Below are 13,288 nucleotides of genomic sequence, written 5' to 3' on the forward strand. Positions count from 1 at the left end.
TTTAATCTGTTTAATTTTATACACAGGTCAGGCATATATTTATCAACCAGAAGAGAAGTTGTGGATAGTAATTAATAAAGATTTGAAGGATTTTATTTGGGAGGGTAAGAAGGCAAGAGTCAAGTTGATTCCCCCCAATAGAACAAGGAGGTTTATGATTACCTGATTTGAAGAGATATTTTTCAGCTGCAAAGTTAAGACTCTTATACATAACACAAACAGAAAGCTGCAATACAAAGTGGAAAAGGATGATGATAAAGCAGGGGGGTAATTCAAGAAAAAAGAAATAATGGGATTTCAGATGCAGAACCTTAAGAAGAATAACAACAGTCATACAGAATATGCTATTCATAAAGTAGCCGAAAGTATATTAAGAATTAAGCCAACACAGGAATGGAGAAAGGAGATTCTGCCAATAGGGATGAGTGCATTTAAAGATATAGAGAATAGGCTGAGGGGGCTGGAATTTACTGGAGAAAGCTGGCAAAAGAACCAAGGTATTGGAACAAATAATAAGACAAGGTAATATAACAGTAAAGGCAAAGAAGACATTTGGATTGCAGTCTAGTGATTGCCTTCCCTATCAAGGATTAATATCAGAGTATAGACAAAGGGAAAGGGATAGGGAAATGGTAAATGAAAGACCTGCACTGGTTCAATTTTTAATTGAATCTAGAGCAGAAACTGCTGTTAAAAAAGGGATAATTAATAGAGCATACAAAATATTGCACAATAACTATTGGAATTAATAGTGAGAAAAAATTGGGAAGAGATATTAGATATGCAAGTCACAAAGAGACAATGAGAGGACATATGTATAGCTACCAAATACGCAATAAAAATCTAGAAGCTTTAGGATTTTTGCCTGCAAGTAATACTTTTATATCCCTAGCAGACTACAAAGAGTTTTTCCTTAGGTTGATGGCAAATGCTGGAGTTATAATGGGGAAGACAGAGGTACCTGAAAGCATATGTTCTCAGAGTGTATTGAGTTGGCAGACTAAAAATTCCCTATACAGTGCCCTGTCAGGTCCAGTAGCAAGGAAATGAGTGTAAAGAAGGAAATTATTTTTTGAGCTGGGTTGCAGGACCTAAATTGCCTAAACGTAGTAAGGCCTTGTTAAGTTTAATTTTGGTGGTTGCCAAAACTGGAAAATCTAAACCAACTATACTTGAAGCAGTAAGTATTGTAACAAGATAAAAGAACAGTAAACGTGATCTTTAGAAAAGAGTAGGAGTAAATTACGCAGAAAAGAATGGGAAATTGTGGGATGAATACATGCAGAAAAATGTTTTGGAGTAGGAATGATATTTAAGAGAAGGCAGAAATTGAACAATTTATGTAATGTTGCTTTGATTATATGATATATAATATATATGTGATGCATAACGTTTGAGAATACAAACTTGTTAATATGATTTGATTACTGTTATATAAATGTAAGTTTGCGTATCTCACAAGTGGTAATTTAATAAAGGTGTTATAAAACAAAAGAGCTTCATTTGGAACAACCATCTTGGCAGGCTTACTGGAGTAGGCCATCCCTGTTGCCTGGGGAGTCTGATCTACTGTTCCAGTGTCCAGACAGGACCTGAGAACTATGCAAGTTATGTTCTTTCTGGAATGTTATATTTCTTTAGTCTCTGTCCAGACACAGGAACAACCCACCCACAGCCCTCCTCCAAAATGTCCCTCCTGAGAGATCTATGAGGATCATTTGGAGGAAGTGAAAGATATCAAGTTTATTTGATTAGAGCTAGTAGTCTGAATTGAGGGCTTGCTTGCTCTGGACAATTTACATCAGGGAGGGATTATAGGAAGGAAGGAGCTCATGCATTTGAGGGTTCATTGCTGTCACTAGAGGGAGCCAAATGCACCCTTGCTACTGTTCCAGTATCCAGACAGACCAGAGAAATTTAATATTCTGGTAAATACTTGCGTGTACTACAAACTAGAATTTTCTTTCTTTTTGCTATTTTTCTGATATATGTAACACATTTGTGAGCTTTGCAGTTATATATGAAATCACTTTTAATTGTTGAGTTTTCAGTCAGTGAGATGAGTGTTGACTACTTAAATGGTATTCATTCTTATACATTTATTCTATCTCTGTGGATGATCAACTCAGATGCAAAATTGGTAGGAATCCATAGCATTGTGACTTACAGATGGAGCTTTAAATTGTCTGTTTTTGGTGAGTGTTTGGCTTTATTGATTCATAGGTTCAGTAACAAGCTTGCCATTCTAGACAGTTGATGGATGTTGTCATGTCTTGTAATTTATATGTACCATCGTAGTCATCAAGGTCCCTTTTAAAAGTGAGAAGGGGATGGAATTGTTTTAAGGGCATAAGACATTTGTTTTAAAGACAATAAATCAGTGGATTGATAAAAGTGTATTGCATGTGCTATTATTGTTAATGAGTATTTTTAAATTAATTATTTTTGTAGACATATCGGCCTTCCTACAAGCATATTCCACATAATGTTGAAAAGCTTCTATTCATGGTCTAGCAGACATTGCATAAATCCCCATTCAAGCAATATAATACAAAAAAGAAGGATATCTTCTGAAATCACAGTATCACAAATTGCTACGCCCATCCATCATTTTTCTGATTAACATTTCAACCTTCTCCAGCTGAACTAGGTGTTTTGCAATGAGATTGTAGAATGCGGTATTCTACTTTATGAATTGCCAAATGAGTAAGGTTTACAGTGGAATGATGATGTCCATGGCATACCTAATAATCTTTTTAAGTATCTTATGGATCACAGTGAAGTTCTTTTGTACTATTATGGCAATGTGCTTGCCAATAATGAGATCCCCATCTATGGCTGTACCTAAATCCTTTAAGTGTTACATCATACTGCACTACTGCATTGTGACATATGGTGGGTTAGGTGCCATGATGCATTTTGCACTCATCTATCTGTATTTATTTGGGACATTTTTTAATAAAACCATGGCCCAATTAATTTGTTTCTATGGGTGATGTCATGTAAGGCAGATGTTTATAATCTTTAATGGACATTTCTCTGCACAAGCCACATGCATTCATTAAAATCTAAGAACGCCTCTCATGTTTTCCCTTAGCTGATGTCACTGGGGGTCATGGATCAGTGTTGAACTTCAGTGCCATCAGCAAGGGGAAAACATGTTTTGCAGAGTGTTTTCTTTTAAAGCCTGAAAACACTCACCAGTAGAATGAACCTGTTTGGTACTTTATGCACTACACAGGGTGATGTAAAAAGTAAGTCATGAAGCATACCAAAACAGTATAATGACAGAAACCATTTTATATGTTTCTTTTTTAATAGGTAGATGAGACTACTCAGTTTCTAAAATGTACTGTGCTACATTTGTTAATACTGAAGACCAGGCCATTACTTCATCATATATAGCTTTTGGTCAGTCCTTTTGTGTCTGAGAGGGAAAGAGATGTGCATCCCAGTTTGCTATCATCAGCACACATATCATGATAAAAACTTTTACTATCTGAAATTAAAATGCTGAAGAGAAGTGAGTCCTGCAGCACCCCACTGGTAACTTTAACCATTTAGGAGGGTCCAACCTTTAGCAAGTAGGTTCTGCTGAGCTTCCAGCTATTATTCCAGAAGACTGAATTGACCTTGAGCATGCTGATTTTGTTTATAGTTTTTTTCATGGACACAGTGTTTAAAGGCTTTTGCAAGATTTTTATTGGCTGTATGCACACTTTACCACTGCTCCAGGGCAGCTATAACCTCCTCAGAAAAAGTCACCACATTTAGGAGGCATGAATGTCCCTTAACAAATCCATATTGATTCATGTCTAGAAGCAAGAGATTTCCTTGATCCTGTTACAAGGTGAATAATGTATGTAACCTTGCACAGGATACTCGTAAGACTGATAAGTCTGTGGCTCCTTTGGTCAACTGTAGATCTTCCTTTATGGATAAGGACCACTGTGGTCTGTTACCAGAGTCTGTGAACATATCTTTTGGAAAGGCTTTAATTTAATAGTTTATGAAGTAGTTTACTAGAATACACTTTATAACACTGAAGAAATTCCCATGATGCTATCAGAGCCCATGGAGCTATTGTATTTTTTTCCCAAGGTTGTTTCAATTTGATCATAATATGTGATCAATTGGAGGGCAGCTTCAAAGTCTAGTGCATTAAAGAGCCCAGTTGAGAGGATTCTGAATTCAGAGCTCATTTTCTTCAGTAGGATAATTGCAGTGTCTTTTGGTCTGGAATATATTTTACCACTGATCTCTAAGGCACTACTGCCCTGTGTATTACGTGTAAGTCTTCATATGTAGTTCTAGAATGCTTTTTTTTACATTTTATTTGCAAGCTGAAACTCATGGGAGACCTTGACCGAGTGGCTAACTCTTATTCGTAATTTTTTTGACTAGATTGAACTCTGTTTTAATTTTTGAAGTTGGTCACCATTTGTAAATTATACAGACTCATTTCTTCCTGTTGGATAGTTTCTATATTTTATAATTTCACCACATGATTATAATCTTAAATCTCCCACTGTATCTGCATCTAATGAAGGAGTGCTTTATGATGGTTTTATTCAGGAAGTTACAGACTTTATTGAAACTATCAGTGGTTGTTTGAAGGCATTTATAGGCTGTTTGCAGTTAGTGGTGGGTAAAACCATCACAATTTTGGATAGTCATTAATGGATAGATGGATGGATGAATTAATGGAAAATTCCTTAAATGTGGAAGGGCTGCACACAGGATGAGTCTTTGTTTTAATGGAAAACACCACTATATCATGGTTTGTTTTGACAAATGAAAGGGTGCTGTTGTTAGCGGCTGAGCAGACTTTTTTTTTCTAGTTGGAGTTTTAATCAGTTGTTCCAGGCAATTAGTATTAACAAAATCAAAGTGGTGTTGGACATAAATGTCCTAATCACTTACAAAGTAACTGAAGTCACCTGCAGTGATTGTATTATTTTTTATTACTTGTTTTTTAAGTTAGTGTGGTATTCTTCATTTTCTTTTGGGGTCATAGATTGGATGCAGTGACAACTAGATCTAGTATGAAGAGGTCTGTCCTCGGTAACAGCAGGACCAATACCATCAGGCATAACTTATGTAAATAATTTTACTTCTTTTCCTTTACCTCCCAGCTAACTTCCAACCAGCACATTTGCTACTTTATTTTTCTCTGTTTTTTTTAACAAATTTTCTTTCTAAAGCTTTTTCTCAAGGATACAGCCCTAGCTGCCATCCTGATGTATTAATCACTACTATAGGAAAAATGGTTCTTTTGCCAGATATTTTATCCCAGATGAGAGGTGAGATTTCTGCTAAATATGTAACTATGGTTGGTTGAAATCAGTGACATTAGTTCAGTTGTTGATTCAAGTGCTGAGGATTGCCGCTTCAGCATCTAACTTGGTGATTATGCCTTTGATGATAATGCCGGAGAGGTTGTATTTTCAGTAATTAGTGCTGATATACTCTTCTGAGTTAGTAGGACAGAGGGTCCAAAAATGTAGTGTAATGTAGCAACATCTGGACATCATTGTGATTCATCGTCTTCCTTGGACGAGTCACTTCTGATGTTTGGAAGGAAAGACACATGCAAGAGGAAACACATGTAGTCACCTCTGTAGAGTCCCATACTCCAACTACGAATGACAGAGGGTGCAGATTTACTGCCATCCTACCATGACCTCAAATTTCAGGAGTTTTTATAAATGATGAGACAAAGAGAGGGATGGCCCACTAGCACAGGGTCTTCTATGCAGAAGATCATGCAGTAGGCTAGTCAAATCTACAAGCATCTTCCCGAGTAGTCCTGCCTATCAATAAAATGGTCAGGTTGGCTTTGTTTATGGCATGGGATCACTCTGACATTGTGATTCCTGTTTAAAGTAGACCAAAGTCCTCCATCCTCCCATGGATTGGAATTGTTGGTTACAAACACTAGAGTTTCACTCAGAATTGGTAGTAGCTACCCTTAAAAAGACTCTGATGTTCAAGAAATCATCCGTGTATTTCTTTGATAAGGAGCTTGTGGACAGGTTCAGGAAGCAGATATATGTCTTACTGACTTTTTTTTTTGTTGAGGATCATAAACTACATTGCCGCACAGGATCAGATTTTATACCACCAGATGAGATGCAACAGTCTGTGAACCAGGTATTAGACAGGCAGTTGAAACAGAAATTGAAACTGAAAATGAGACTAGCTTAGAACTCTACTGAAAGTTCATCTAGAGCTGCACGTGCTATGTATATGTTGCCACATCACCGTTTGGTTAACTGATTTCACTGTGGATGCTAAGATGACTTTCTTAAATACATCCTTTAATGGACACACTGTTTTGTACCAAGTGGACCTATTTACTTTGAGATTATCTTGGACAGAAAAAAATGTAACTGCTGTTGATGTCAAATTTTAGATCCCAGAATGCCCCTTTGCAAGGATAGAACAGGATTCACAACAACTTAGATGCACATATGACTAACAGTACTAGAATTAGGAATTTTGAATAAAGCAACAGTTTCATGGTAACATCCAGACCTGTTGCTTACCCAGAGACAGAGCTAATCAGTAGCAGGAGGAAAGTCATGGTTCTCCTTTTTTGTGGACAGAATACTAACCCTTGTGGTCTTGCCCAACTCTCCCACCCTGGAAGCAGTCAGAAGCTGTCTGTCCCTTCATTTGCCTGTGTGATTGGCCATCATACAGGCATGTGGCTAAGGGAAGTAATTTCCGGGGGACATGCAATCCATTCCTTGCCCATCTTAAACTCCCAGCATACCTTAGCTCAATATCCTTTCCATTAAAAAATCTGAAGCAGGGAGAGAAGTCTTGAACCTTTTAGCAAAATGAGCTATTCAAGAGGGCCCACTGGTACAGAAAGGGTTAGGTCATTACTCTATGTACTTTTTGGTTCTCAATTAAACTTAAGAAGCTTACCCTGACTCACAGCTTGAGTGACCTCAAGTAATTTATTTCAAAAGAAAACTTTTGGATGGTTATGGTACAGTTTTCCATTTGTGACAAATGTTAACTGGATGTGCTGCTATATCTTCCAGATGCTTACCACATAAAGATTGTCAAGCAGTCTAAGAGGAGCCAGACAGGAGCTATTCAGATCTTCCATGTGGTCTCGGTCTCAGCTCCTGACTCATTGTTCCTCCCTCTTTGAGCAGACTCACTTCTGCTTTGGAGTCCATGGTCATACTGTTTCAGTCCTTTGCTCCTTCTTTGAGCAAATGTATTGCTGCTCTGTTTCAGTCCTTAGCAATAATGTTGAGTGTCTAAAAGTCTTAGCTAGAATCATTCAGCTGCCCTCCATCATAAACTGCGCCCTGGGCATCATGATGCAAGACCCATTTACTCATGGACAGTATCAAATGGCCTAGATTGTTTTACTGCTCCTATAACAGTAATTTTGGATAATTGATTTCAGATTTTTGATGCAGGTCTTGGCTAATCTTCTATTAAAATGCATCTTGCTGCTATTCATTTCAATGTCTGCAACTTCTTTGAAAGTATGCAAAATGTTTCTGATGGGTGCCTTCATTATTAGATCCCACTTAAGGATCCAGTTTCTCTGTGGGAATTTCATTTTTGTCTTTAAAAGGCTTTCTATCCCACCATTAGAACCATCTTCTGTACAAGAATTGAGATATCCTGGAAGAGTTTTCCTCATAATAGTCACTTCAGCTAGAAGAATTTTGGAATTTCAGGCCTTATCATTACATTTGCCTCACTTGGTCTTCCATAAAGATTGGGTTGGGTCTCCATACATACAGACTCCATCTTTCATGTCTAAGCCAGCCACTGAGTTTGACCTCAACCAGTCAATTCATATTCCAGTGTTTTTGTTTCCCAGTTATTCTAGTAGAAGTGATTATATGTTGTACTCCAGGGATATCTGCAGTAGCTCAGTTTTATGTGGATAAGACAAAAAAATCTGTCCAGAAACAGTCCCAGTTTGTATCTTTTGTCAACAAATACTATTGGTTGTAAATTATCTAAGATCACTCTCGCTAAGCATTTAACAGAGTTTGTCCACCCCTCCACTCCTTTTGCACCTGAACCTAGTTGGTCCATTCATTCTACCAGGAGTGAGAGGCATGTATTCCAGGACAGGCAAGAGTTCCATGGCCCAATCATTCCTGTCTGGGAAGCTTAATCAGCTCATTTATTCATTCCCTCTCTTGCAAATCCGATTTTAGAGTGTAGAACAGATTCAAGTCCCAGGGAACAGCTTACTCATCCCTCCTACAGATGGCTTACTGACTCACAGTTGTTATCTGGTTGGGAGGAGGATGAAGAGGAGGTATCCTACTATATACACTTCCCCCTTTCCCTGGCTCCACAGAGCAGAGCTCCATATTTGCAGTGCAAGCCAGCCCAGTCATTACAGATGGACAGCACATCAAGCCACATTTAAGTGTTGCCATCTTCTCTTCCTCTCAAGAATGAGCAATCTAGCATCAGTTTCTCAAGTTCATCTTTCCCTGTTGGCCCTGCAGACATCTATGCCTCTGGTTCAACATGGGTCATCTGGGCTGTAGTCAAGCCTTCATCTCTCTGTGCCATAGGATTGGGAGTAGATTGTATCAAGTTTGGTTATGAAAATTTAACAACCCCTTGCCTTCTAAATCCTAGAGCATGTTCTACAAGAGCAGTCGCTGGTTTTCAGGCCTTTTTCTGTAATGCAGCCTTGGATGGTATTTGTGCAGCAGTGATGTTGTTTTCACTGAGTATGTTTGCAAAACTCTATAAACTGGATGAGATATCTTGGTCCAGGTCTGTCTTTGAGATCAAGTAAGCAGAAGTACATTCCTATGAAGGAGACCACTCAGGAAGATTAGCCTGGTACAGAGTGTTTCTTTTACCAAGTGTGGACCTCTTAATAGAAGATATAAAAGTTATATACTTGCCATAACCATAATCCTAGATCTGGATTAGCTTGTCTATCCTTGGTAACGTACCAACCCCACTTCCCTCTCCTGTTGCTGACTTGCTGCAGTTCTACTTTCTGTACTATCCACTTTGAATGGCATACTAGAGAACTAGAGAAAAATATCATCATGCAGAACATTATGTTTGAAAGGGTTAGTATCCAAGGAAAGCTTTAGATTTGGAGCGGTCTAACATCTGATGGCAGTAGCATACTTCTCAACCTCACAGCACAAGATGTTTGGACAAAGTCTAAAATAATGAGGGGAGGAGAGGCCCAAAAATAAGGGCAAATTTTAAATATTACTTTTATAAACTTAGAAGGTTGCTAGAATATCAGATTTTATGTTAGCATGCATTTTCCAAAGGATATAAAGTATGAAACTAATATGTGAGATTCATTTAGTAACTTCAGTCCTTAGTGATTTTCCTGAAAACTCAGAATTTTATAAGAAACAGACAGTGAAACAAAACTCTGGGTATTCTGTGAAAATCTAGACAGTTGAGAGGTATGAGTAGTCTTGCTTTTATTGTGGATGTATCCTTTTATCCATATCTGTCGTTATTGTAAGTACTAAGTGCACAACCTTTTTTGTGGTAGTTCATGTACTTGATGGTTAAAAGGATTCCTATTATCTCTCCTTTATAGTTAGTGTTGAATTGCCTACAGGGTCTGATGTTGTGGAAGGTATTAAACCATAAACTTTAGAGCAGGGGTATAGCCAAAGAATTACGTTTTGTACTTACAAACTCTTTTCTTGCTACCCCCATCCCATGTAGCATTAAAAAAATGACATCTCTCAAAATGTTGGTGCTTTCCCCAAGCACTTAATAACTATGTATAATTTTTATCTATTCTCTCTAAAAGTATTAATAATGGTGTTTCTAGATTAGCAATCTTGCCTTTAAGCAAGCTACATACCTGCTACTGGAGGCATTAGTTTAGACTTTTGCAGATATAATATGTTCTGAAACAGTCTTAATGTTTCTAAGTGATGTTCATAAAAATGTATTTAGTAGAGTACAAAGAGTATGCCTGGCTGAATCCTTGCTTTGGAGATGCTAAATGGGTTCCTAAACATATGATATTGCAGATCCCTACTCCATACAGGGTTCAGAAGGCTTCAAGATTGCACACCTCTTATTTAGACTGGATGTTAATCAGAGCCAACCTTGCTTCTCGATTCCTCCTTTGTGTTAATTTTGGCTGCCCATTTATTTTAATCTCCCTAAAAAGAGTACTAGTGAAGGCAGCAGATTCCCTATTATAGATGCTTATTCTATAAGTAGACGGGTATAGTCCATCACTTGTAAAGCATACTGGTAAATATGGATTCAGTTTGATTTCCCCTTGACAGGAACAAGCTTTGAAATGAATTTATCAATACCATTTATCTTTTGTTTTTTAATAAACTGAAGTTCCTTCTTTGTTGGACCAGGGGCAGAATCTTGCTCAGTAGTTGAGCATTTTCTGCAAAAGAAAGGGCCTCATAGAAAGCCAGCATATAATTGTACATCTCCTTCAGAATTAAATGACCCATATCATTTTGCCCCATAAAAAATAAATAAGCAGATGTCATTCTTTGTATCATGTATGCTTTTTTTTTTTTTTGACGTTCCTGACACATGACATCCCTTATTTTCATCCAAGATAGCATGTTCCTTCCCTGGCTTATTTAGTGCATTGCTTCTGCTTTGCATCACTGAAGCACCAATGATAATGGTATTGTCAGCAGAAACAAGCTGCTGTCATAACCTGAATAATCTCAGATTCCATGAGTAGTTTTTTCTGTATTGTTAGTTTAGTCCAGTAGCATTGCTGTGCGCTAAAGACTGATTCAAACTCATTCAGTTTGGCAATACTTGCAAGATCAAATATCTTATCTCACATATTAGGTAACATTTCAGTGGTGGTTATTGTAGCTGGGTATTTCACTTTCACCAACATAAACTGGTTCTGCCTTCCTCCAAGAAAAAAAAAATGTTGCCATCACTCAGTTTTTGATCCTATGGATGTTGCCAAATTGTTTATTGACGGATAGTCATTAATTTGTTTTATGTATAACTAAATATTTTGTGGATCTGAAACTGATTTATTAACAGAAGAAAAGCTGTGTAAGCGTAAGAATGCAAAATCCAGAGGCTGTAGGAATGGTGGTGGCAGTTTTAAGAACATTGAGGTTACTGACTGTGAGTAGTTTTTATATACACAAATTGTAGCAAGTTGTTATCCTTGCCCCCCCATACCTGTAGTTCTCATTTGTTCTAGATAGCCCAGGTATGGCTATAGTTTTGCAGTGATGAGTATTTATCTAAATGTGGATGCAACCCAAATGGCGAATTTTGAAGAAACATATTAGTAGAGTTCAAGTGTATGCAGAAAATGATGTCTATGAGACTTATCTTCTAAATGCATCAATTTTAAATGTAAAGTATTCCTTGACATCTAGAGAGCTTGGTCTTTCCATGTCTACTAGAGAGCTTGGTCTCTCCATGTCTATAATCATGTAGTCACAAAAGTAAACATGATTTACATCACTGTGATCTAGTTACCTATCCACTCGAGTCTACCTATATTTCCAGCTCCAAACCAAATTTTGTGAAAGACAAAAGTTGGCAACTGTCACAAAGCTTCATACATCGCTGTAGACTACTACATATGATACAGAACTTTTATAAATGAACCTTTGCATTTCAGAGACTTTTGCAATCAACAAAAAACTTTTTTCCATGTAATTGTTTCCATTTTACCAGCAAACGTCAGCCCTTCTGTGACATGACTGACCAATTCTTTCCAGTTTGAGAGACAGTTGGCTATATGGACCATTATACATGCAGTCATTAGAGCTGTTTAGCCTCCCCCACCTGTGATGTACTGCAGCCTGATGTACATGGATTCCACAGTACTACCCTAGTGACTCATTCATACTTCCAATGATTAGTGGAAATGTGGCTACTAAAGCTATGGATGGCTTAGTGGGCATGTATGCCTAAGCTCTTTTAGTGGCTGTTACAACCCCCACCTTTGTTGAACGGTCAGGCTGCATTCCTCTCACCAGAATGGGTGAACTAGCATCAGCAGCTCACTCCTGCCCTCTCTGGCTGGGTGCTCTAGCTTCTGGATCTTAGCTATGTGTGTCACAGTCAGCACTTTCTGTTACTAGGTTACAGGGCCACTTGCTAAAAAAACGTTATGGTTCTTTGAGTAAACAGCTGGTCATGTAGTAAATAAATGAGCAAATGACTGAAAATTTACAGAGAACCGATTTTGAGTGGGTTATGAATGATGGTATGGTTCATAATTTAGTTTAGATGATACATTATTTAATCCTTACACTAAAAAGTATGCATTGTGTTCTATTTCACAGTGTCTTCACTGTCTTTTGTGGCACAAAGCTGACATAATGGATACAACCCCTAGAGGATGGACAGCAGCACACCTTGCTGCTATCAAGGGACAAGACGCATGTATGCAGGTAACATTTATAATTCATTCAAAAGAAAGATAGCCTCAGAAATATTCAAACCATTTCAAGAAGATCTAGAGAAAAGTTATGGATGCTATTATGATACTTGTTTTAGCCATGTAGAAATTAATAATTCTTATCCTAAGGCATAATAAACAAGCGTTTGCCGGATATCTTTTCTCTGATTAGTTTCTCAGTGTTTAGATAATTTTGCTTATTCATATTATAAAGCAGTTGTGGCTGTTCTCTGATGAAAGAGCTCCTTTGGACAGTCCAGACTGCTTATATGTCTTAGCTTGCTGTTTGTAGCTGATTGTCCCATTCTCCACTCTTTCTTCCACTTGTCTTTAGTCACCTTTAAAGCCCTCTGTAGATCTACAGTCCTCCTTCTTCTTTGACAGCACACTCAGGACCTCACTGACCTTTTTGTAATGTAATGTTTCCTGAAGTTACATTTTCTACTATCCATACCTCTTGTATCAGCATAAACTGTAAAGAAGAGTGGAGGTCCTTTTAAGATTTTCTAACTAGAAATTCTGGATAAAGCATTCTGATTGCTGGACTAAAATGTATGAGATCTTGAAACCTTTGAAGCAAGAAGGTGTCTGAATTAGACAAACTTTCACATTGCCCTTTCATGTCAGAGTAATCAGCATTCAGATCTAAGACAGAAACATTTTATTTTATTTATTTTGGTGTGGAAAATTTGTTTGATTAATAAACAAACACATTAACCAAACATACATGTAGAGGAAACGGCATCACTTTTTATAATTTGTAATGCAGGAATGGTGATAATGGTGCTTGTATTGCTCTGTTATATATGCCTTTAGCCAAAGAAAGTTAAGACCGTTGGTCAAAAAAGGGAATGCTGTTATATGATTTGC

The 13,288-nt window shown here is 37.5% G+C and overlaps 1 protein-coding gene across 1 annotated transcript in view; it reads left to right on the plus strand.

Annotated features, from left to right (window-relative positions):
* ANKRD42 (ankyrin repeat domain 42) overlaps positions 1-13,288 on the plus strand; it is a 1,245,350-nt gene that overhangs the window by 356,198 nt on the left and 875,864 nt on the right. Inside the window, exon 3 of the mRNA XM_044071151.1 lies at positions 12,303-12,410. Coding sequence (XP_043927086.1) covers positions 12,303-12,410 — 108 coding nt within the window. The remainder of the gene's footprint in view (positions 1-12,302; positions 12,411-13,288) is intronic.

The sequence above is a fragment of the Protopterus annectens genome, chromosome 5.part0 (assembly GCF_019279795.1).
Source record: "Protopterus annectens isolate FY-2018-M chromosome 5.part0, PAN1.0, whole genome shotgun sequence".
Taxonomy (NCBI): Eukaryota; Metazoa; Chordata; order Ceratodontiformes; family Protopteridae; genus Protopterus; species Protopterus annectens.